The following is a 22,900-nucleotide window of genomic DNA, read 5'->3' on the forward strand; positions in this document are numbered from 1 at the left end:
GGAAGAAGGGAAACCGGATCAACCCACAGCGCGTCCCCGGACACAGAAGCTGTGGCGCGCAAATAACGGCGAAGCGCCGCAACCGGACACAAAACATGATGCACCCCCGGCCTGACCAACCAAGCATCAACCACCCATGGACCCCTCCGGAACGCAGCAGTCTCATTCTTCGCCAGAAAAGAAGGAGACGGCTGCAAACGAACAAAACTATCACCACGACCAAAAGAGCAGAAACCCCTGCGCCGGAGGAGAGCATGAAGCTCCCCTACCCGACCCCCAGAGGCCAAAGCCAACAAGAAAAGTGCCTTGGAAAAACAATCCTGGACCGAAGGGGCCACAACGAAACGAGGAGATGAAAGGAAAGCGAGCACTCTGTCCAAAGACCAGGACGGCTCAGGCGACGCATGAGCAGGCCGGAGGTGAAACAATGCACGAGACAGCTTGCGAAACGGCGCAGACGTAACATCGATACCGAAAGAGAGCTGAAGCGGCTCCGCCAGCGCCGCACGATACGAAGCGACAGTGTTAGGCATAAGATGACGGTCCTGAAACAACCACGAGAGGAAGGACAAGACCACCCGAACAGACAAGGAGCTAACACGACGAAGACGCAAAAAGAAATGGAAGGACCGCCAGGAAACTTCATACTGCCGCCGAGAAGAAGCCCTCAGGTGGGACACCAACAAGGAGGCCACCTGATCACCATAGAGCTGATGATAGACTCGAGTCAAAAAAACCATACGCGAAGACTCGAGGAGAAGATCGAACCAGCTACGTGACGTACCGGCCCGATCTGCTGAAAGAGGCGGAGCCGCGGGAAAACCCTCGGGTTCGGACACCGAGCAACCAGCGCCTGAAACCAAGGCTGGGCCGGCCACCAAGGGGCCAGAAGGACAACTCTCCCCTGGTAAGTCTCTAAGCGAGTCAGGACCTGGAGCAACAGCCGAACTGGGGGAAAGAGGTACAGGAACCCCCACCTCGACCAGTCGAGCCGAAAGGCATCGACCCCGACGGCCTCGCAATCGGGGAAGGGCGCCGCATAAACGGGAAGACGCCGCGACCACGCCGACGCGAAGAGGTCCACCTCGGGGCGCCCGAACGTCTGGCAAAGCCAACGGAAGGACTCGTCGTCGACCGTCCACTCCGTGGAGAGGGGAACGAAGCGAGACAGGGCGTCGGCCAAGACGTTGGACACGCCCCGTACGTGAACCGCCAGGAGAGCCAAACCCCGAGAACTCAGCAGACGAGTCACCCGAAGCGACCAACCCCAAAGAGACAAGGACCGCATCGAACCCCCGCGGTTCAGGCAATGAACCACCGGAGAGCAGTCCGAATGGAGCCGAATCGTCGATCCGCGGGCCACCCGAATCCTCCCCAGAGCAAACCACACTGCCGCGAACTCCCGCACCGTACTGTGAGCTCGACGGAAGGACGGATCCCAACGCCCCTGGCCGGCCTGGTGAGCACTGGTCACAAAACCCCAGCCGAGAGACGACGCATCCGTGTACACATCGAGCGAGGGCTCGGGTAGGCGCCAAGGCACTGAACCCCGAAAAACCCGAAGAGGAAGCCGGTGACGCAGCAACCGACGCAAGTCCCCCGGGGGTCGAACTCTGCGATCGCGAGAGAGGCGGAAGGGAGAACCCCGAAGGAACCAGAACAGCCGTCGAAGCCAAACCCGACCCGGCGGGTAGACCACCATCGCGAAGTTCAGGCTCCCGCACAGCCCCTCGAGCAACCGCCGGGTGACCCGAGGGCCCTCCAGAAACAGACGAAGGCGGGACCGCAGCCGCAGGAGAGACTCCGGAGGGAGAGACAAGGAGGCGGTCCGAGAGTCCCACACGAGACCCAGCCAAGTCCGAACCTGAGAGGGAACCAGATGGGACTTCCTCCAGTTCACCAAGAACCCGAACCCGGCGAGCTGGGAAAGAACCAAATCCCTGGCTAGCAAGCAAGCGGACTGGCTGGGAGCCCAAACCAGCCAGTCGTCGAGGTAGGCCAACACCCGAACACCTAGGAGACGCAAACGAGCCACCACAACCCGTGTAAGGCGTGTGAACACGCGAGGTGCCAGGTTCAACCCGAACGGGAGACAACGAAAGCGGTAACTCAGACGCCCCACTACAAAACCGAGCCAGTCCCTGAACCGCGGATGAATCGGGACATGCCAATAAGCGTCCCGGAGGTCCAGGGACACCATCCAAGCACCCGGCTCCAAGAGGAGCCGAACCTGAGACAGCGTAGTCATCCGAAAGGAAGGGCAATGAACCCAGGGGTTCAGACGGGACAAGTCCAGAATGAACCGCAGGTCCGCGCAGTCCCGTTTCGGAACCGGAAACAGACGGGAAACCCATCTGAGGGACGACGTCGTTTCGACGACGCCCAAGCGTACCCACTCCAAGACGACTCGACAGAGCGCAGGGGAAGAAGCCTGCCCCGCCAGCCCCGACCCCCCCAAAGGGGGGAGGGGCCACCCAACGCCACCGCAGGCCGCGAGACACGACCCGAAAGGCCCACGAATCGTGGGACCAGGCGCGGGCGAACAGCGCAAGCCGCCCCCCCATCGCCCCGTCAAAGGGGCAAACCGCGAAAGGGCCGGCGACCCTTACGAGACCCAGAACCCCGCACAGCGCGAACACCGCGCCGACCAGACGAGGGAGGGTCCGCAGGAGGAGCCAACCCCAAACCTGACACCAGAGGCCTACCACGACGAGAGGAACCCCGAGCCCTGGCACGACCTTTCCGGGAAGACCCACCCCGGGACCCCCGGAAAACCAACAAGTCCGACATCGGACGACAAGCCGCCGACGCAGCCTGAATAAACTGCGCCACGGCCGACTCCCCAAACAGGAGAGGACAAAAAGGTGAAGAACGCCTAAGAGCCAGAGCCCAAGCAGATTCCACGGAGGAACCCAGCACCGCCTGCCGACACGCGAGACGGGAAGCATAGAACAGGGAAACCGCATCCCGCAAAATCGGCGTGAACAGCTTCAACAAGGCAGCCGACGAACGCGCAGCCGAGGACAAGGTGCCGGACCCCGGGACGGACCCAAGCGTCCCCACATCCTCCACGAGCCAATCCGAAGACAGCTCCAGGAGGGAAAAGAACCGCAAGGCCGAACACAAAAGGCCCCGAGCGCGCAAGTCCTCCGCCACGAGCGCCGCCGAAAGGGAGGGAACCTGCACATGGAGCTGAATAACGCCCACATCGCGGGGAAGGGCAGGGGCAAACAAGCACTCATTCAGGTACTCAAGGTCACCCCCCAGGAAAACCTGAAGCACCGTGGAAGCTTCCCGCCACTCCAGCGTGCGGGAACGACAGAAGGAATGCCAGGAATCCAGACCAAACAAGGGGCAGTCTGCTAGCCAGGATGACTCCGGAACCTCGTAACGGAGCCAGAAAGGGAACGAAGTCCCAAACCTGAACGTGGACGGATCCATTTCCGAGGCATAATCCGGGTCACGCAGGAGGTAAGCTGCAAAGGCCGCTCGCACCACACCAGGTTGGATGCGATAAGCCGAAAACCTCCGGAAGGACGGAACCGACGTACCCGGGGGAACACGGAACCGTACCCGGGGAGGGGCCGACACCAAATCCAACTCGTACGCAGAGGGGGGGAAAGAAAACCCCACTCCTTGTAACAATAAGCCCCGCTCAGTGGGAAGAAAAACCCAGGCGGGGTCCAGCGGGGCCCAAGGCCCCCAAGTCAGCCCCTCCCCAGCCTCGAGGTCCGTCACCACAGGACCCGAGGCCGAGTCCTCTCCCCAAGCCCCGACCCCACAAGACAAGGACGGAGCAGCCGGAAAAGCAGGAGGAAGGGGGGCCCACTGGTCAGACCCTGAAGCTTCGGCCGGGAGACAAGACTCGAATGCCTCTGCCGCCCCCCCGGAAGGGGCAACCCCCGAAGCTGCCCGAGTCTCGAGATCAAGTAACCCCTGCTCCGACCCCGAAACCCTCAGACGCTTCGGGGCCGGAAGCAGGGGCGGGGGACCAGAACGAACAGAAGGGGAAGGACGAGGAGGTGCGGACTGAACCAGGATCGAAGCGACCCCCACCCCCAAGTCCGGGTCTCGAAAAGCAAAGCGGGGCAGCCCCGGGGCATCCGGGGAAGCAACCAACCGAGCGCGTTGCAACAGACGAAACCTAGACTGCAACGCACGTGCCGCCTGTACCCGAATAGAATCATCAGAGGATTGGGTAAATTGAGTCACAAGCAAGCAGCAACACTCACAGGACTCAGGGTCGAAAGTATCACCGACCCAACAGGCAGCGTGGCAGAGGCAAAAACAATGAGGGTCACCCTGAGACAAGGGGACCGAGCAACCCTCAAACTCGCACACAGCGAGTGGGGACCCCGGGGTCACATCCATCGGACCCACGCGCCCCCTAGGGGATTCCCAGGGTCCTGAGCGTTTACTTTAAGAGGACTCGCGCTCAGGTAGTCCCAGGCAGGGTGCTGCAAACCGGCGCCCAAAACTACCAAGCAAACTTCTAAAGCTGAACCCCAGGGACGTGTACACTCACGGGGACCTAGCAGGGGGCGCCACCGAGGAGAACAGTGGAAGGGCAAAAACAAACTGAATAAAATGACAGAACCCCCCACCAGGCAAAAACAAAAAGAAAAACAAAACCCCGCAAGAGGACAGCGAACCCCAAGGAACAGAGCCGGCCGCGATGTCGGGAATTACAAGCTGAGCAGCACCCTGCGCCCCTACCAGTGCAAACTGCCTCTTACCCGCCGGTAACAAGGGAGAACAGAACACCCAAGAGCCCAACAGGCGGCCGAAAAACCGAAAGGTAAAACGGACCAGCAGAGGCAGACCCCGAGGAGCCTGTGGAAGGTGGCCCCAAGCCCCAAGGGCAGTACTTACAGGGCACCTAGGGAAGGCATCCCTAGGCGCATGCAGCCCGAGTACTGAAGATAACTCCTGGCTCTCGCACCCACAAAACTAACACCACACTCAAAGCACAGTGCAGTAGCGACACCGGAGCCAGAGCACACGACCATCGCCTATAGCATCAGCCTTAAGAACTGAGGTGTGGGTAGCCGGCGCGGGGGGTCTGGGGCTCCCCCTTCCCCCTCCCGGGGAGGGGGGAGCTGCGCAGACAGCGGCGCGGCAGTGTGTGACGTCACACTAATTTGCTTGTTTTCGGTTGGGGAGTTCTATCCACTAGTTCGGTATTAGGTAGCAATTTTAACCAGAATAGGGGTTTGTTTTGGGGCGCTTACCTTTCTGGGTGCCTGTTCCGGTCGATGGCAGACATAGAATGCTTCCAACTACACAGGGGCTTCTATAGGCCATTGCTCCCCTTGCCTCTCTGAGGGGGCCCGGTTCTGGCCGTGGTCCCCGGTAGGCCTAAGAACTCCATACACATGACTGATGCCAAAGTCTGACATTAGCATATCAGCCTGGGATAGCTCCGGGGAGCCGACGGGGCTCCCCCCAGAAAAAGAATTGACCTCATACATAATGAAATGGATAGCTTTATCATTTCATAAGAAAAAAAATGGAGAAAATATATTAATTAATGAAAACTTGGCTTATTAGGCAAATCGGGCCTTGCATAGTAGGCTGAAAAGTGCATTCTGGCTACTAGGTACGACATATATATATATATATATATATATATATATATATATATTATATATTTATATATATATATATATATATATTTATATATATATATATATATATTTATATATATATATATTTATATATATATATATAATATATATATATATTATATATATATATATATATATTATATATATATATATATATATATATATATATATATATATATATATATATATATATATATATATATATATATATATATATATATATATATATAGTGTGTGTGTAAATACCTAAGTGTAGTTACAGGATGAGACCGTCTTCCCAGCACTCTTTGTCACATAACGCTTTGAAACTACTGACAGTCTTGGCCTCCACCACCTTCTCACCTAACTTGTTCCAACCGTCTACCAAGCTATTTGCGAAAGCGAATTTTCTTATATTTCTTTAGCATCTGTGTTAAGCTAGTTTCAATCTATGACCTCCTGTTCTTGAAGTTCCAGGTCTCAGGAAATCTTCGCTGTCGATTTTATCAATTCCTGATACTATTTTGTATGTAGTGATCATATCACCTCTTTCTTCTGTCTTTTAGTTTTGGGATATTTAATGCCTCTAACCTCTCCTCGTAGCTCTTGCCCTTCAGTTCTGGGAGCCACTTAGTAGCATGTCTTTGCACCTTTTCCAGTTTGTTGATGTGCTTCTTAAGATATGGGCCAACTTCTGTTCTTGGGCACCACACAACAGCTGCATATTCTAGCTTTGGCGTAACAAAAGTCATGAACAATTTCTTTAGTATATCACCATCCATGTATTTAAACGCAATTCTAAAGTTAGAAAGCGTAGCATAGGCTCCTCGCACAATATTCTTTATGAGGTTCTCAGGTGATAGTTTTCTATCTAGAACCACCCCTAGATCTCTTTCTTTATCAGAATTCTTTAAAGATTTCTCACATAATGTATAGGTTGTGTGGGGTCTATGTTCTCCTGTTCCACATTCCATAACATGGCATTTATTAACATTAAATTCCATTTGCCAAGTGGTGCTCCATATACTTATTTTATCCAGGTTTTCTTGAAGGGCATGACAATCATCTAAATTTCTTATCCTTCCTATTATCTTAGCATCATCAGCAAACATGTTCATGTAATTCTGTATACCAACTGGTAGATCATTTATGTAGACAATAAACATCACTGGTGCAAGAACTGAACCCTGTGGTACTTCACTTGTGACATTTCTCCAGTCCGATACATTGCCTCTGATTACTGCCCTCATTTTTCTATCAGTCAGAAAATTTTTCATCCATGTTAGAAGCTTACCTGTCACCCCTCCAATATTTTCCAGTTTCCAGAACAACCTCTCTATGTGGAACTCTGTCGAATGCCTTTTTTAGGTCCAGATAGATGCAGTCAACCCAACCATCTCTTTCCTGTAATATATCTGTTGCTCGATCATAGAAACTGAGTAAATTCGATACACAGGATCTTCCAAATCGAAAACCATACTGTCTGTCTGAAATTATATCATTTCTCTCCAGGTGTTCTACCCATTTAGTTTTAATTATTTTTTCCAATATTCCAATTCCAATTTTTTCCAATAATGTGTGTGTGTGTATGTATATTTGTGTTGTTGAATATGATCGAAAGTCATAGTCTTTCTGCCCCTCTCCTTACTGCTATTGTTGTTTCTCGCATCTTTGTATTGCTTGTATGTTTGGGCAATTTTTCCCCTTTTCCTAGTTCTGCATCTCTGCTTTAGTATAAATTTTGTTGTGCCATTATCATATATTTCACAAAACTTGACATACATCTCATTTACTTCATGTCCTAACAGCAAGTGTTTGTCAAATTCCTTAAGGAAATATCTGAGTTCCCCATAATGACCTCTCCACAAGTCAGGTTTTTCAACTGCTTCAAGCTCATTTTCTTCCAGATTATAATGCATTGCATACTTTATTCCCAAAAAGACATGGTCACTTTTACCCAAGTGACAATGTCACTTGGGTAAAAGGAGGGAGGTACTGAAAGGAGGAAAAAGGGAGGTACCAAAGGAGGGAGGTACTGAATGATAAATATATCTTTCTCTTTCCTGGTAAATATAATATCCAGCATGGAGGGAACATCCCCTTCCCTCATCCTCGTAGCTTGTTTAACATGTAGAAACATGAATGTTTACAGGGTGAGGTTTACGAAATTATATATATATATATATATATATATATATATATATATATATATATATATATATATATATATATATATATATATATATATATATATATATATATAATATATATATATATATATATATATATATATATATATAATATATATATATATATATATATATATATAATATATAAAGTTTGTGTGTGTGTAATTTATATAAATAAATAATTAAATATTAATTTTGTTAATATCTTTTCAGGGAAAGCTTGCAAGTACAATTCGTATACAAGAGGGGCAACAAGAGCCAGAGGATGTCTACTAAGAAAATATATGTCTTTATCCTCACACTCTTGATATATGGTCTTCTCTGGTCTCTTTATTTTCTCTCCTCACAAATGTCCCTTTTTTTTATTTCTTTTACGTTTCTCTCCTGTTTTTCTTAACTTTTAATCTCTCCTTTCTTCCTCTCTTCTAACACCTCTCGTTTCCTGTCTCTTCTAGCTTCTCTCTTCCTTTACTTTTTATATTTGTGGTATTCATTTATGTCATTTTTATCTTGTATATTTTTCTTGTATTTTTTTCTTATCTTGTGTTTCTCTTCCCCTTCTCTTCAATGATTTCTCATTTCTCTCCTCTCTCTGTTGTTTCTGTTCTGTCTTCTCTCTCCTTGCCTTAATTTTGTTCTGTCTCCTCTTTTGTTGTGTGTGTGTCTTTCTGTCTCTGTCTGTCTCTCTCTCTCTTTCTCTGGCTCTCTTGCTCTCTCTCTCTCTCTGGCTCTCTCTCTCTCTCTCTCTCTCTCTCTCTCTCTCTCTCTCTCTCTCTCTCTCTCTCTCTCTCTCTCTCTCTCTCTCTCTCTCTCTCTCTTTCTCTTTCTTTCTCTTTCTTGCTCTCTCTCTGGCTCTCTCTCTGGCCCTCTCTCTCTCTCTCTCTCTCTCTCTCTCTCTCTTTCTCTTTCTTTCTCTTTCTTGCTCTCTCTCTGGCTCTCTTGCTCTCTCTCTCTGGCTCTCTCTCTCTCTCTCGCTCTCTCTCTCGCTCTCTTGCTCTCTCTGGCTCTCTTGCTCTCTCTCTGGCTCTCTCTCTCTCTCTGGCTCTCTTGCTCTCTCTCTGGCTCTCTTGCTCTCTCTCTTGCTCTCTCTCTGGCTCTCTTGCTCTCTCTCTGGCTCTCCTGCTCTCTTGCTCTCTCTCTCTGGCTCTCTCTCTGGCTCTGGCTCTCTCTCTCTCTGGCTCTCTCTTTCTCTCTGGCTCTCTCTCTCTCTGGCTCTGGCTCTCTGGCTCTGGCCCTCTCTCTCTCTCTCTCTCTCTCTCTCCCCCTCTCTTTCTCTCTTTCTCTGGCTCTCTCGCTCTCTCTGGCTCTCGCTCTCGCTCTCTCTGGCTCTCGCTCTCTGGCTCTCTCTCTCTGGCTCTCTCTCTCTCTGGCTCTCTCTCTCTGGCTCTGACTCTCTCTCTAGCTCTGACTCACTCTCTCTCTGGCTCTGGCTCACGCTCTCTCTCTCTCTCTGGCTCTGGCTCTCTCTCTCTGGCTCTCTCTCTGGCTCTGGCTCTCTCTCTGGCTCTGGCTCTCTCTCTCTCTCTCTGGCTCTCTCTCTCTCTCTCTGGCTCTCTCTCTCTCTCTGGCTCTTTCTGGCTCTCTCTTTCTCTCTGGCTCTCTCTTTCTCTCTGGCTCTCTCTCTCTCTCTCTGGCTCTGGCCCTCTCTCTCCCCCTCTCTCTCTTTCTCTGGCTCTCGCTCTCTCTGGCTCTCGCTCTCTCTGGCTCTCGCTCTCTGGCTCTCTCTCTCTCTGGCTCTCTCTCTCTGGCTCTCTCTCTCTCTCTGGCTCTCTCTGGCTCTGGCTCTCTCTCTCTGGCTCTGACTCTCTCTCTAGCTCTGACTCACTCTCTCTCTGGCTCTGGCTCACGCTCTCTCTCTCTGGCTCTCTCTCTCTCTGGCTCTGGCTCTCTCTCTGGCTCTGGCTCTCTCTCTCTCTCTCTGGCTCTCTCTTTCTCTCTGGCTCTCTCTCTCTCTGGCTCTGGCTCTCTCTCTGGCTCTGGCTCTCTCTCTCTCTCTCTCTCTGGCTCTGACTCTCTCTCTCTCTGGCTCTGGCTCACGCTCTCTCTCTGGCTCTCGCTCTCTCTCTCTGGCTCTCATATTTCATTTGATTTAAAAATGTCTGAGATTTTTACTTAATCTAAGTTATATTGCATGGTGCTAATATGAATATTATACATGACTTTTTTCTTTTCTTTCTCTCTCTCTTTCTCCCTTTCTTTCTTTCTCTTTCTTTCCTTCTCTCTCTCTTTTTCTTTCTCTTTCTACATGAATATTATACTTGACTGTTTACATTCACTTGTAGATTTTTATTTTTAGTTAATTAGTCCTAAACTTTTGATTAATAGATTTTTATTATTAGTCATAGAAAAACTATAGTGTTATATGTATACTCGGAAAATTTTACTTGTTTTAGTTTTAAGTAACAATAACTGCTTGTAACGTCAGACTGATCTCTGCATGACATGAATCACAGGCTGCTTGATCACAAAATCTATTGTGTTCACATATTGCATATATAGATTTTTATAGATTTTTAAATTTTTACTTTTATATTCTGTTATAGATATAGTCTATATATTTCGAGCTATTACATATATTTTGTTGTATTACTCATTCTTAATTAAAAAAATATAATATTTTAATTCTCTTTTTGTACCCTATTTATTTGTAATTTACACATACATATATAGGATGTCCATTTCTTTCTCAGATATGTCTTCTTTCTTTCTCTCCCTTTCTATTTCAGATATGAATTACAAAATTATTATACCCTAATTTACCCTAAACGTTTTAATGTAGGTAATTAAAAGATTATAAAAAAGTTTTTAGAAATGTTAATTATTTACGTTCTAAGGTCGTATATAAAAGTTCTCAAAAAACCTTTTCTAAACGTAATTATAAACGTGCTGAAAACAATGAAATGTCGTTTTTAGGATGTTTTAAAAACATGAAAATGTTTGCTGGGTTGGTGCTGGACCTGTAGCTCCAGCCCTCACTCTACTGGCAAGGGGTTGGTACTGGACCTGTAGCTTCAGCCCCCCCCCCCTCTACTGGCAGGGGGTTGGTTCTGGACCTGTAGCTCCAGCCCCCCTCTACTGGCAGGGGGTTCGTGCTGGACCTGCAGCTCCAGCCCCCCTCTACTGGCAGGTGGTTGGTGCTAGACCTGTAGCTCCAGCCCCCCTCTACTGTCAGGTGGTTGGTGCTGGACCTGTAGCTCCAGCCCCCCTCTACTGGCAGGGGGTTGGTGCTGGACCTGCAGCTCCAGCCCTCCTCTACTGGCAGGGGGTTGGTGCTAGACCTGTAGCTCCAGCCCCCCTCTACTGGCAGGGGGTTGGTGCTGGACCTGTAGCTCCAGCTCCCCTCTACTAGCAGGGGCTTGGGGTTGGACCTGTAGCTTCAGCCTCCCTCTACTAGCAGGGGGTTGGTGCTGGACCTGTAGCTCCAGCCCCCCCTCTATTGGCAGGGGGTTGGTGCTCGACCTGTAGCTTCAGCCCTCCTCTACTGGCAGGGGGTTGGACCTGTAGCTCCAGCCCCCCTCTACTGGCACGGGGGTTGGTGCTGGACCTGTAGCTCCAGCCCACCTCTACTGGCTGGGGGTTGGTGCTGTAGCTCCAGCCCCCCTCAATTCGCGGGGGGTTGGTGCTGGACCTGTAGCTCCAGCTTCTCCTCTACTGGCTGGGGGTTGGTGCTGTAGCTCCAGCCCTCCTCTACTGGCAGGGGGTTGGTGATGAACCTTTAGCTCCAGCCTCCCTCTACTGGCAGGGGGTTGGTTCAAGGCCTGTAGCTCCAGCCCCCCCCTCTACTGGCAGGGGGTTGGTGCTGGACTGTAGCTCCAGCCCTCTACTGGCAGGGGATTGCTGCTGGACCTGTAGCTCCAGCCCCCCTCTACTAGCAGGGGTTGGTGCTAGACCTGTAGCTCCAGCCCCCCCTCTCTACTGGCAGGGGGTTGGTGCTGGACCTGTAGCTCCAGCCCCCCTTCTACTGTCAGGGGTTTGGTTCAAGACATGTAGCTCCAGCCCCCCTTTACTAGCAGGGGTTGGTGCTGGACCTGTAGCTCCAGCCCCCTTCCCTCTCTACTGGCAGGGGGTTGATGCTGGACCTGAAGCTCCAGTCCCCCTCTACTGGCAGGGGGTTGGTGCTGGACCTGTAGCTCCAGCCTACCTCTACTGGCAGGGGGTTGGTGCTGGACCTGTAGCTCCAGTCTCCCCCTCTACTGGCAGGGGGTTGGTGCCGGATCAGTAACTCCAGCCCCCCTCTACTGGCAGGGGGGGGGGGGTGTTGGTGCTGGACCTGTAGCTCCAGCCCCCCCCCTCTACTGGCATGGGGTTGGTGCTGGACCTGTAGCTTCAGCCCTCACTCTACTGGCAAGGGGGGGGGGTTCTGGACCTGTAGCTCCAGCCCTCACTCTACTGGCAAGGGGTTGGTACTGGACCTGTAGCTTCAGCCCCCCCCCCTCTACTGGCAGGGGGTTGGTTCTGGACCTGTAGCTCCAGCCCCCTTCTACTGGCAGGGGGTTCGTGCTGGACCTGTAGCTCCAGCCCACCACTACTGGCAGGGGGAGGGTGCTGGACCTGTTGCTCCAGCCCCCTCTACTGGCAGGTGGTTGGTGCTGGACCTGTAGCTCCAGCCCCCCTCTACAGGCAGGGGGTTGGTGCTGGACCTGTAGCTCCAGCCCCCATCTACTGGCAGGGGGTTGGTGCTGGACCTGTAGCTCCAGACCACCTCTACTGGCAAGGGGTTGGTGCTGGACCTGTAGCTGCAGCCTCCCTCTACTAGCAGGGGGTTGGTGCTGGACCTGTAGCTCCAGCCCCCTTCTACTGGAAAGGGGTTGGGGCTGGACCTGTAGCTCCAGCCCCCCTCTACTGGCAGGTGGTTGGTGCTGGACCTGTAGCTCCAGCCCTCCCCCCCCCTCTACTGGAAGGGGGTTGGTTCTGGACCTGTAGCTCCAGCCCCCACTACTGGCAGGGGGTTGGTGCTGGACCTGTAGCTCCAGCCTCTCCTCTACTGGCATGGGGTTGGTGCTGGACCTGTAGCTTCAGCCCTCACTCTACTGGCAAGGGGGGGGGGGGGGTTCTGGACCTGTAGCTCCAGCCCTCACTCTACTGGCAAGGGGTTGGTACTGGACCTGTAGCTTCAGCCCCCCCCCCTCTACTGGCAGGGGGTTGGTTCTGGACCTGTAGCTCCAGCCCCCTTCTACTGGCAGGGGGTTCGTGCTGGACCTGTAGCTCCAGCCCACCACTACTGGCAGGGGGAGGGTGCTGGACCTGTTGCTCCAGCCCCCTCTACTGGCAGGTGGTTGGTGCTGGACCTGTAGCTCCAGCCCCCCTCTACAGGCAGGGGGTTGGTGCTGGACCTGTAGCTCCAGCCCCCATCTACTGGCAGGGGGTTGGTGCTGGACCTGTAGCTCCAGACCACCTCTACTGGCAAGGGGTTGGTGCTGGACCTGTAGCTGCAGCCTCCCTCTACTAGCAGGGGGTTGGTGCTGGACCTGTAGCTCCAGCCCCCTTCTACTGGAAAGGGGTTGGGGCTGGACCTGTAGCTCCAGCCCCCCTCTACTGGCAGGTGGTTGGTGCTGGACCTGTAGCTCCAGCCCTCCCCCCCCCTCTACTGGAAGGGGGTTGGTTCTGGACCTGTAGCTCCAGCCCCCACTACTGGCAGGGGGTTGGTGCTGGACCTGTAGCTCCAGCCTCTCCTCTACTGGCTGGGGGTTGGTGCAGTAGCTCCAGCCCCCCCTCTACTGGCAGGGGGTTGGTGCTGGACCTGTAGCTCCAGCCCCCTCTACTGGCATGGGGTTGGTGCTGGACCTGCAGCTCCATCCCCTCCCTCTACTGGCATGGGGTTGGTGCTGGACCTGTAGCTCCATCCCCTCCCTCTACTGGCAGGTAGTTGGTGCTGGACCTGTAGCTCCAGTCCCCCTCTACTGGCAGGTGGTTGGTGCTGGACCTGTAGCTCCAGCCCCCCTCTACTGGCAGGTGGTTGGTGCTGGACCTGTAGCTCCAGCCCCCCTCTACTGGCAGGGGGTTGGTGCTGGACCTGTAGCTCCAGCCCCCCTCTACTGGCAGGTGGTTGATGCTGGACCTGTAGCTCCAGCCCCCATCTACTGGCAGGGGGTTGGTGCTGGACCTGTAGCTCCAGACCACCTCTACTGGCAAGGGGTTGGTGCTGGACCTGTAGCTCCAGCCTCCCTCTACTAGCAGGGGGTTGGTGCTGGACCTGTAGCTCCAGCCCCCTTCTACTGGAAAGGGGTTGGGGCTGGACCTGTAGCTCCAGCCCCCCTCTACTGGCAGGTGGTTGGTGCTGGACCTGTAGCTCCAGCCCTCCCCCACCCCCTCTACTGGAAGGGGGTTGGTTCTGGACCTGTAGCTCCAGCCCCCACTACTGGCAGGGGGTTGGTGCTGGACCTGTAGCTCCAGCCCCTCCTCTACTGGCTGGGGGTTGGTGCAGTAGCTCCAGCCCCCCCCTCTACTGGCAGGGGGTTGGTGCTGGACCTGTAGCTCCAGCCCCCTCTACTGGCATGGGGTTGGTGCTGGACCTGCAGCTCCATCCCCTCCCTCTACTGGCATGGGGTTGGTGCTGGACCTGCAGCTCCATCCCCTCCCTCTACTGGCAGGTAGTTGGTGCTGGACCTGTAGCTCCAGTCCCCCTCTACTGGCAGGTGGTTGGTACTGGACCTGTAGCTCCAGCCCCCCTCTACTGGCAGGTGGTTGGTGCTGGACCTGTAGCTCCAGCCCCCCTCTACTGGCAGGGGGTTGGTGCTGGACCTGTAGCTCCAGCCCCCCTCTACTGGCAGGTGGTTGATGCTGGACCTGTAGCTCCAGCCCCCATCTACTGGCAGGGGGTTGGTGCTGGACCTGTAGCTCCAGACCACCTCTACTGGCAAGGGGTTGGTGCTGGACCTGTAGCTCCAGCCTCCCTCTACTAGCAGGGGGTTGGTGCTGGACCTGCAGCTCCAGTCCCCCTCTACTGGCAGGTGGTTGGTGCTGGACCTGTAGCTCCAGCCCCCCTCTACTGGCAGGTGGTTGGTGCTGGACCTGTAGCTCCAGCCCCCCTCTACTGGCAGGGGGTTGGTGCTGGACCTGTAGCTCCAGCCCCCCTCTACTGGCAGGTGGTTGATGCTGGACCTGTAGCTCCAGCCCCCATCTACTGGCAGGGGGTTGGTGCTGGACCTGTAGCTCCAGACCACCTCTACTGGCAAGGGGTTGGTGCTGGACCTGTAGCTCCAGCCTCCCTCTACTAGCAGGGGGTTGGTGCTGGACCTGTAGCTCCAGCCCCCTTCTACTGGAAAGGGGTTGGTGCTGGACCTGTAGCTCCAGCCCCCCTCTACTGGCAGGTGGTTGATGCTGGACCTGTAGCTCCAGCCCCCCTCTACTGGCAGGTGGTTGGTGCTGGACCTGTAGCTCCAGCCCCCCTCTACTGGCAGGGGGTTGGTGCTGGACCTGTAGCTCCAGCCCCCCTCTACTGGCAGGTGGTTGATGCTGGACCTGTAGCTCCAGCCCCCCTCTACTGGCAGGGGGTTGGTGCTGGACCTGTAGCTCCAGCCCCCTCTACTGGCAGGGGGTTGGTGCTGGACCTGTAGCTCCAGCCCCCTCTACTGGCAGGGGGTTGGTACTGGCATTGTTTAGGAGTTTGTTGGCAGTTTCAAGGCTTCAGTCTCTTGGAACCCACCAGTGGTCTGTTTAGGTTCGCTGTCCTCCTGGATGCTTTCCCGGTAGGTTGGTGGAGTATCACGGGCTCTCTGTGCCTCTGTGAGGGGGGCCAGGATCCCGGGTTCAATAGAGGATCACGGGTTCAATCACCATGCAGGCCAGAAATGGATCCCATGTTTCCTTTCACCTGATGTCCCTGTTCACCTACCAGAATATATTTATCCAGGAGTTAGACAACTATTTTAGATTGTATGTTAAGGAAAGTCAGTAGTTGACCTTGGGGAACCTTGATAAACCTAAGAATTGGCTTCCTCTCCTCAAAACGCAACTCAATATCTTGTGATATGACCTATGCGAGAAAATAAAAAACTTACTGTTAATTGCTTCTGGGGGATCTCTCTAGTGATTTCCTGAACTTTATTCATGATGCTGGAGGCTGAGTCTCCCAGGTGTACGGTGTCAGCTGTGGCACCTGTCTCTGTGGTCATCATCTCCAGGGCCTCCCTGATGGTCTCCTGCACCTGTCATTACCAACACAAACATTAATGTGGAACTTGGACTATAATGAAGCATCAGGCTCTGATTAAAGTAACTGGACTATAATGAAGCATCAGATTGAGTAAAGTAATTTGACAATACAAGTAACGTTGTTTCTCTACACTGACCACAGTGTAGAGAAACACCAAGATGACAGTTGACTTTATTAATAAAAATGTTCCAGGTGTTAGAGCAAAAAGTTTCCTATACATAAAGTTTACTCTCATCTTGATGTGTCTCCATGTCAAAAGTGTTTATATAGAAGCAATACTACACTCAGTTGGGTGAGAACAATGTGACCTTCAGCAGCGTACCTTCACTGAGGTGTGGACAGTCTTGACATCTGGGAAGAGTTCCTGGCACTTCTGGAGCCAATCTTCTACCTTCATGCTGCACTCATCAGCTGTGTCTATGGTTGTGCCAACCTCCTGTGGGGTGTTGACTGTGTCGAGGCTCCCCAACATGGCCTGCAGGTTAGTCTTCCCTTCCTCTCCTTGTGTTGTCATATCCACCACACTGGTATCCTCCAGTTCCAAGAGCTTCATTGCTGACTTGTTCTCCTCTACCAGAGCATAGAGTCTGTCCTGGAGCTGGAGGTGGTGAGTCTTCCAGTCCCCCAGCTGCCCCCGGTACTCCCCCAGCTGGGACAGTACTTCTTCACAGCTAGAAATGAGGCTGCTGATGATGCTCTTCTGCTCCTGCACCAGGGAACGTAACTTCTTACTGATGCCTCTGGGGGGACCTTCAGAAGGTTTTGCTGGCACTACTTCCTCAGTTGTTAGCTGGATATTTTTGAGTTTCCTAACAAAAGCCTCCACAGCATAGTTAATTGGGAACTGAGTAGCAGCTGTGGCAGTGTGCTCGGCACGGCAGCTGGGGCACGGCAGCTGACCATTCTTGATAGCATTGTGAACACACTGGGAGCAGAATGTGTGGCCGCATAGCAGTGTGCGAGGGCGTAGCTGATTGTCATCATAATCGTTAAAACACACTGAACATTCCTCTGGTTTGTTATCCTGTGGATAAAATATTTGGTAAATCTAGATGTATTTACAACAAAAAATAATATTACAGTACTGCACAATATTTCCTGATAAAAATTACATAATATTTTCATAATTTCTTTGTACAGAGGAACCTCGCTATTTGCACTACTCTCAATTCGCACTGCTAACCGGCCACTGAGGCCGAGGTGTGCAGATAACGGCAGGGAGCCGCAACCAGTGTGAGCCAGTGAACGAGGCTTTGTGTACATGCGTGTATTAGGAAAAAAACAAAAAAAAATAGTGAACGGTGATTCGTGGAACAGTGATGTGGAACGGGTATCACAACAACATATAAGTTGGAAGTGAATATTATAAATATAGAATACTAGAAATATAGAATAGTGGCAAGAGGCGGCATCAGTGGTTATAAATCAGGTATCTGGAAACTGGTGACATCACCCTGGGACAACACGAGGTCACCTGTACCGACTGGGGACCAGCCTCGCTACCCTACGCTAAGTACCTGCCATAAAGTTTGAACAAAATAACATACATAATATTACAAATATACGGTATACATATATTATTATAATTATTAAACATATAAATATATATACATATATATTGTTACAAATATACAATATACATATAATATTATAAATATATAGATATATACAACAAAACAAGGCAAAATGGGAGTAAATAAACAAATTTGTGGCCACTGTAACAACTCCTTAAAGACGAAGGTAACGGGAATTAAATGTTATATCTGTAAGACTAGATTCCATTCGGCTTGTACAGGAGTAACACTACGGCACTGAGAGCTGGTCACTTGCTCTGGGTGTGTAAAAATGACCTGCCAGCTTGGAATATCCTAAAAAACCTTCTAGATAACATGATGCATGATCGGAAAACATCATTCATTGGAAGCCTACCAGCCATCCAGGAGTGGGAAAGGAACAACAATTCTAATATACAAGGGGCGGAGGCTATAGTCAGGGATGAAACTGAAGCTGAAACTCAGGAAGTTGTAAACTCTGACTCAGTAGGCCAGGATGTAGATGACAGTAAACTAGAAAGTGTACCAGACAGCACTGACAGCTCGATAGGTACAGACACTACGACGGTTCCCGATAGAGCAATTCAGAATAGAAGGACAGACTTATGCAAATTTTATGCAAAGGGCATATGCAGACATAGATATGCTGGTAATAAGAAAGGATTAGAATGCAGTTACCAACATCCCAAAAATTTTTTAAATATGCTTAGGAAAGGTGAGTGTCGATTTGGATCAATATGTAGGTTTTTCCATCCTGACATGTGCCAAACCTCACTGGAGGACAGAAAATGCTATGACCTCAGCTGCCCACGATTTCACGTGAAAGGCACGGAACGCTACATAAAGAGTGGCAAGCAGGATAATGAATTTGGAGGAAACTATAAATTTTTTATACCAGACCGGCAGAGAATTCAAAAGGAGCAGCATGGAGAGTGTATGGAACTGGATGCCAGATCCACTTGCATTCCAGAATTACAGATACAATTATCCACCGAAAGGGAACTACAACTACGACAGACAACTGCCCTACAAGAATCAGTACTGGTCAGAACAAACACATTATGTCCACGCATAATGGGCTTGCCGAAAAAGTCTCCCATTCAAACTATCACTAATAGAGTAACCTCATTCATCTTTGCCAACATACAAGGACTGAAAACAAGAACAAACAACAAAGTACAGTTCATAAATGGCCTCCTCACTGAGTCAAAAGCAGTATTTGGAGCTTTCACAGAAACACATGCAGGGGAATTGTTGGACAGTGAGATCTGGATTCCAGGATATAACCTATACAGGTGTGAGAGGAAAATTAGGTCACATGGAGGAGTGGGTCTGTATATTAGGGAAGACCTTGTATGCTCGGAGCTCCTAAACGTTACAAATGAGGTGGTAGAGGTACTGGGATTAAAAATAGAGAAAATATAGTGATTATTCTAATATACAAACCGCCAGATGCAACGGCTGAGGAATTCACAGAACAGATAAGCAAAATAGAGAATAGCCTTGATAATTTGGAGAACCCGATACCAGATATTATCGTCCTAGGTGACTTCAACTTGCCTAGACTCAGGTGGAAAAGAGCAAACAATAATATTATACCAGGAAATCTATCAGGACCTATCCAACCACAGATTAGAGAACTACTTAGATTCTGTGACAAATTTTCACTCAATCAGCAGATATCGGAGCCAACGAGAAATGAAAATATTCTAGATCTGGTCTTTACGAACAATGAAGACATTATCAGAGACATTACGATATCAGATACCACATACAGTGGAACCTCTATTAACGAGTGGCTCTATTAACGAGTTTTTCCAGTAACGAGCAAGCCACTCGCAGCAAATTTGTCTCTATTGACGAGCTCGCCTCTATTAACGAGTGAAACCACATGGCGCTTCCTAGCGTCTCGCGGGTTCTCGCAAATTCTCGGATGCCTCCGACGCCAGTGTTGTTGTATCTCACACGACAAGCATCCCTCTGGATTTATTTGAGCTTTTCTTTGGGGTTTTAGTGGTTTTGCGACTACAATTTGTAACACACGATGTCTCCAAAGAAGCTACTTGCTAAAGATAGTGTTGTCAAGAGGAAGAAAGACACAATTACTGTGGATTTAAAGAAGGAAATTATAGCAAAGCATGAGTGTGGTGTCTGTGTGATTGATCTCACAAGGAAGTATGGCAGGTCCTCATCAACAATTTACACCTTTAGTAAGGGAATGAGGAGGTAAGGGAGGATGCTGCCTCTTCCACTGAGATCAGGGAAGTGTTTGGAATGTTTGAAAAGGTGAACGCATTCTTGGAAAAGCTGCCCTGATAAAGCAGTGACAACCTGGTGTGTGAAAATGTTTGATTAATTTATCACTTTGTGATAACACTTTATGAAAGTGTTATCACTTTCGCAGGTATATGTCGCTTGAATGTAACACACTTTTTTTCTCTTGAATGCACCCAAACACCGCTCTCAAGCGTCATTTGAGCAAATATTTCTATAAAATCCAATTCTTATCCGATCGAGATGGGGATTGTATACATGTTTGCCATGAAATTTCCGTTTTCTTTAATAACCACATTGCCTATTTGAGAAAACGGCATTGTATTGTATCTTCGTGGTAAGACTATTATATTGTTGACACAACGAGTGTAATCAACGTAGTTTTTTATTTGGTGCTGGTCTAACGCATCCTTGTGTGACATTTGAAATGAAATTTGGGTGAAATTCCCAAGAAGAGAGAGTCCGCTTGACTCAGAGGTGGATTCTCCTTCCACACCATAACCCTTCTCATCCTTCCTACCTCCCCATCGTCTCCCTCAAGCCAGCAACTACTCTTCATAAGGTAAAGTAAATATTAAAACACTACAACAAAACATTTATATTTACATGTGCAATATTATATTTACATAAAAAAAGTCATACAAGTATGGATGTTTTTGGGAGTGGAACGGATTAAATTTATTTCCTTTATTTTAAATGGGGAAATTTGTTTCCAAAGACGAGTTTTCCAGGTAACGAGCTCGGTGCCAGAACGGATTAAACTCGTTAATAGAGGTTCCACTGTACTCAGATCACAAGCTCATTGAAGTGCAAACGACCATCAATACTCAGAATAGACCTAAAACGTTGATAAGCGAGAGGGGCTATTCAGTAAATTCAATTTTAATAATAAAAGGATAGACTGGGAGATAATAAACAGGGAACTTACAAACATTCCATGGGGAACTGTTCTAGGTAATACAAGTCCTACAGAAGGAATAGAAAAACTGACTTCAGAAGCGTATCAAGTCTGTCTGAAACATGTTCCTTTGAGGAAAGCCAGAAAGAGATCTAACGTAGAAAGAGAACGCAGACGACACTATAAATGCAGGAAAAAAACCAGCGTTGAATGTAATGAAACGCCATTTTCTGGGTGAGTCCCGGAGGCTCCCCGGAGCTTTACCGGCTGATATGCTAATGTCAGACTTTGGCATCAGTCATGTGTATGGAGTTCTAGGGCCTACCGGGGACCACGAGCCAGAACCTGGCCCCCTCAGAGAGGCAAGGGGAGCAATGGCCTATAGAAACCCCCGTGTGGTTGGAAGCATTCTATGTCTGCCATCGACCGGGTCAAGCATCCAGAAAGGTAAGCATTCCAAAACAAACCCCTATTCTGGTGAAAATTGCTACCTAAGCCGAACTAGTGAATAGAACTCTTCAACAGAAAACACGGAAACTAGTATGACGTCATACGTCACCGCGCCGCTGTCTGCGCAGCTCCCCCCTCCCCGGGAGGGGGAAGGGGGAGCCCCAGACCTCCCACGCCGGCTATCCACCCATCAGTTCTGAGGCTGGATGTCAAAACACGCGAAAAACGCCGACCGGAGGGAGGGAGGGTTGCCGGGGAGCCTCCGGGACTCACCCAGAAAATGGCGTTTCATTACATTCAACGCTGGTTTTCTGGGGGGAGCCCCGTCGGCTCCCCGGAGCTAACTACCCACAGAGGAAGGTCAAAGGGACAAAACCGGGAGGCGGACACCACGCACCCCCCAAGGAGGCGAGACAACCGGCAGCAAACGCCAACCCAAGGCGCCACAGCCCCGAAAATCCCGGGAACAACACGAGAACCACGAGCAGCAAGGCCCCTGCACGAACACCAAAAATCCATGCCCGAAAGACTGCAAGGCCACGTCGCCCAGACGGCAGCGAGAGCAGCGAAGCCACGAACGCCACAGGCATGAGGGAAGAACACAGGCAGCTTAGCCGCAAGAACACGGCTGACCACCCGGGACACCATCACCCGCGAACCGGGAAGAACAGAACCGGATCAACGCAAAACGCGCTCCGGACCCAAACGCCGTGGCACGCAAACAACAGCAGAGGGCCGCCACTGAACACAAAAACGACACACCCCCGGCCCGACCAACAAAGCACCAACAAACCCTGGACCCCTCCAGAATGCAGCAACCCCACCCCGCGCCAGAAAAGATGGAGACTGCTGCCATCAAACAACCAAAACGCTAAAACCGAAGGAGCAAGAAAACACAGCGAACCGACCCCCAGAGGCAAAGGCCCAAAGGAAAGAGCCGACGAAAAAACACACCGGAACCGAAGGGGCACTACCAACCGAGGAGAAGACAGAGCACGCTGACCAGAGACCAGGATGGTGCAAGCGGCGCACGAACAGGCCGGAGGTGAAATGACGCACAAGACAGCTGACTAACGGTGCAGAAGCAACACCAAGACCGAAAGCAAGCTGAAGCGGCTCCGCCTGCGCCGCACGAAAAGAGGCGACAGTATGTGGCAAGACGACGGCCCCCAACCCCCACTAGAAAACCAAGCCGAGAGTAAACCAAGCCAACAAGAAGGACCCACCGAAGAAGGGACAGGAAAAGGAAGGACCGCCAAAATACCCCATACTGCCGCCAAGAAAGCACGCAGGTGGGACACCTACCATGAAGCCACCCGACCACCAACCGGAGGCGAGACCACGAGGCAGAACATAAGCAGCCCCGACAAGGCCCCCCCGAGCCCAGGAAAAAGGCGGAGCCGCGAGAAGATCTCGGGCGCGACCACCGAAACCCAGGCGGCACAAGGAGATGGAACGTCTGCCGAACAGAAAAACTCCGAAGCATGCAAGCCCGCCAGGAGTTCAGAAACGACGGGTCCGACGCGAGACATCGCAAGAACCCCCCCAAAAAAATAAAACAACAACAACCGGCCAGGCAAGCTAGGAAAACCAAAGAAGGCGGAAGGGTCGCCGCCAGAACAGGACCCGAACCAAGGGGCACGAACAACTGCAACAGACCGAGACAAAGAAGCACATCACAGGACACAGGCTGACAAACGCCTAAGAACACACGCAGAACATTCCTGCTGCAGAAGAGGCAGGAAGAAAGAGCAGAAGCACAAAAAAAAAAAAAA

The 22,900-nt window shown here is 50.9% G+C and overlaps 1 protein-coding gene across 1 annotated transcript in view; it reads right to left on the bottom strand.

Annotated features, from left to right (window-relative positions):
* Window positions 1-15,604: 15,604 nt before the first annotated feature.
* The window catches only part of LOC138365094 (tripartite motif-containing protein 59-like), a 91,120-nt gene continuing 83,824 nt past the window's right edge, over window positions 15,605-22,900 (bottom strand). Inside the window, exons 3-5 of the mRNA XM_069325205.1 lie at window positions 16,273-16,974; window positions 15,796-15,942; window positions 15,605-15,625 (exon numbers count right to left, since the gene is read on the bottom strand). Coding sequence (XP_069181306.1) covers window positions 15,605-15,625; window positions 15,796-15,942; window positions 16,273-16,974 — 870 coding nt within the window. The remainder of the gene's footprint in view (window positions 15,626-15,795; window positions 15,943-16,272; window positions 16,975-22,900) is intronic.

This window comes from Procambarus clarkii, chromosome 15 (genome assembly GCF_040958095.1).
Source record: "Procambarus clarkii isolate CNS0578487 chromosome 15, FALCON_Pclarkii_2.0, whole genome shotgun sequence".
Taxonomy (NCBI): Eukaryota; Metazoa; Arthropoda; class Malacostraca; order Decapoda; family Cambaridae; genus Procambarus; species Procambarus clarkii.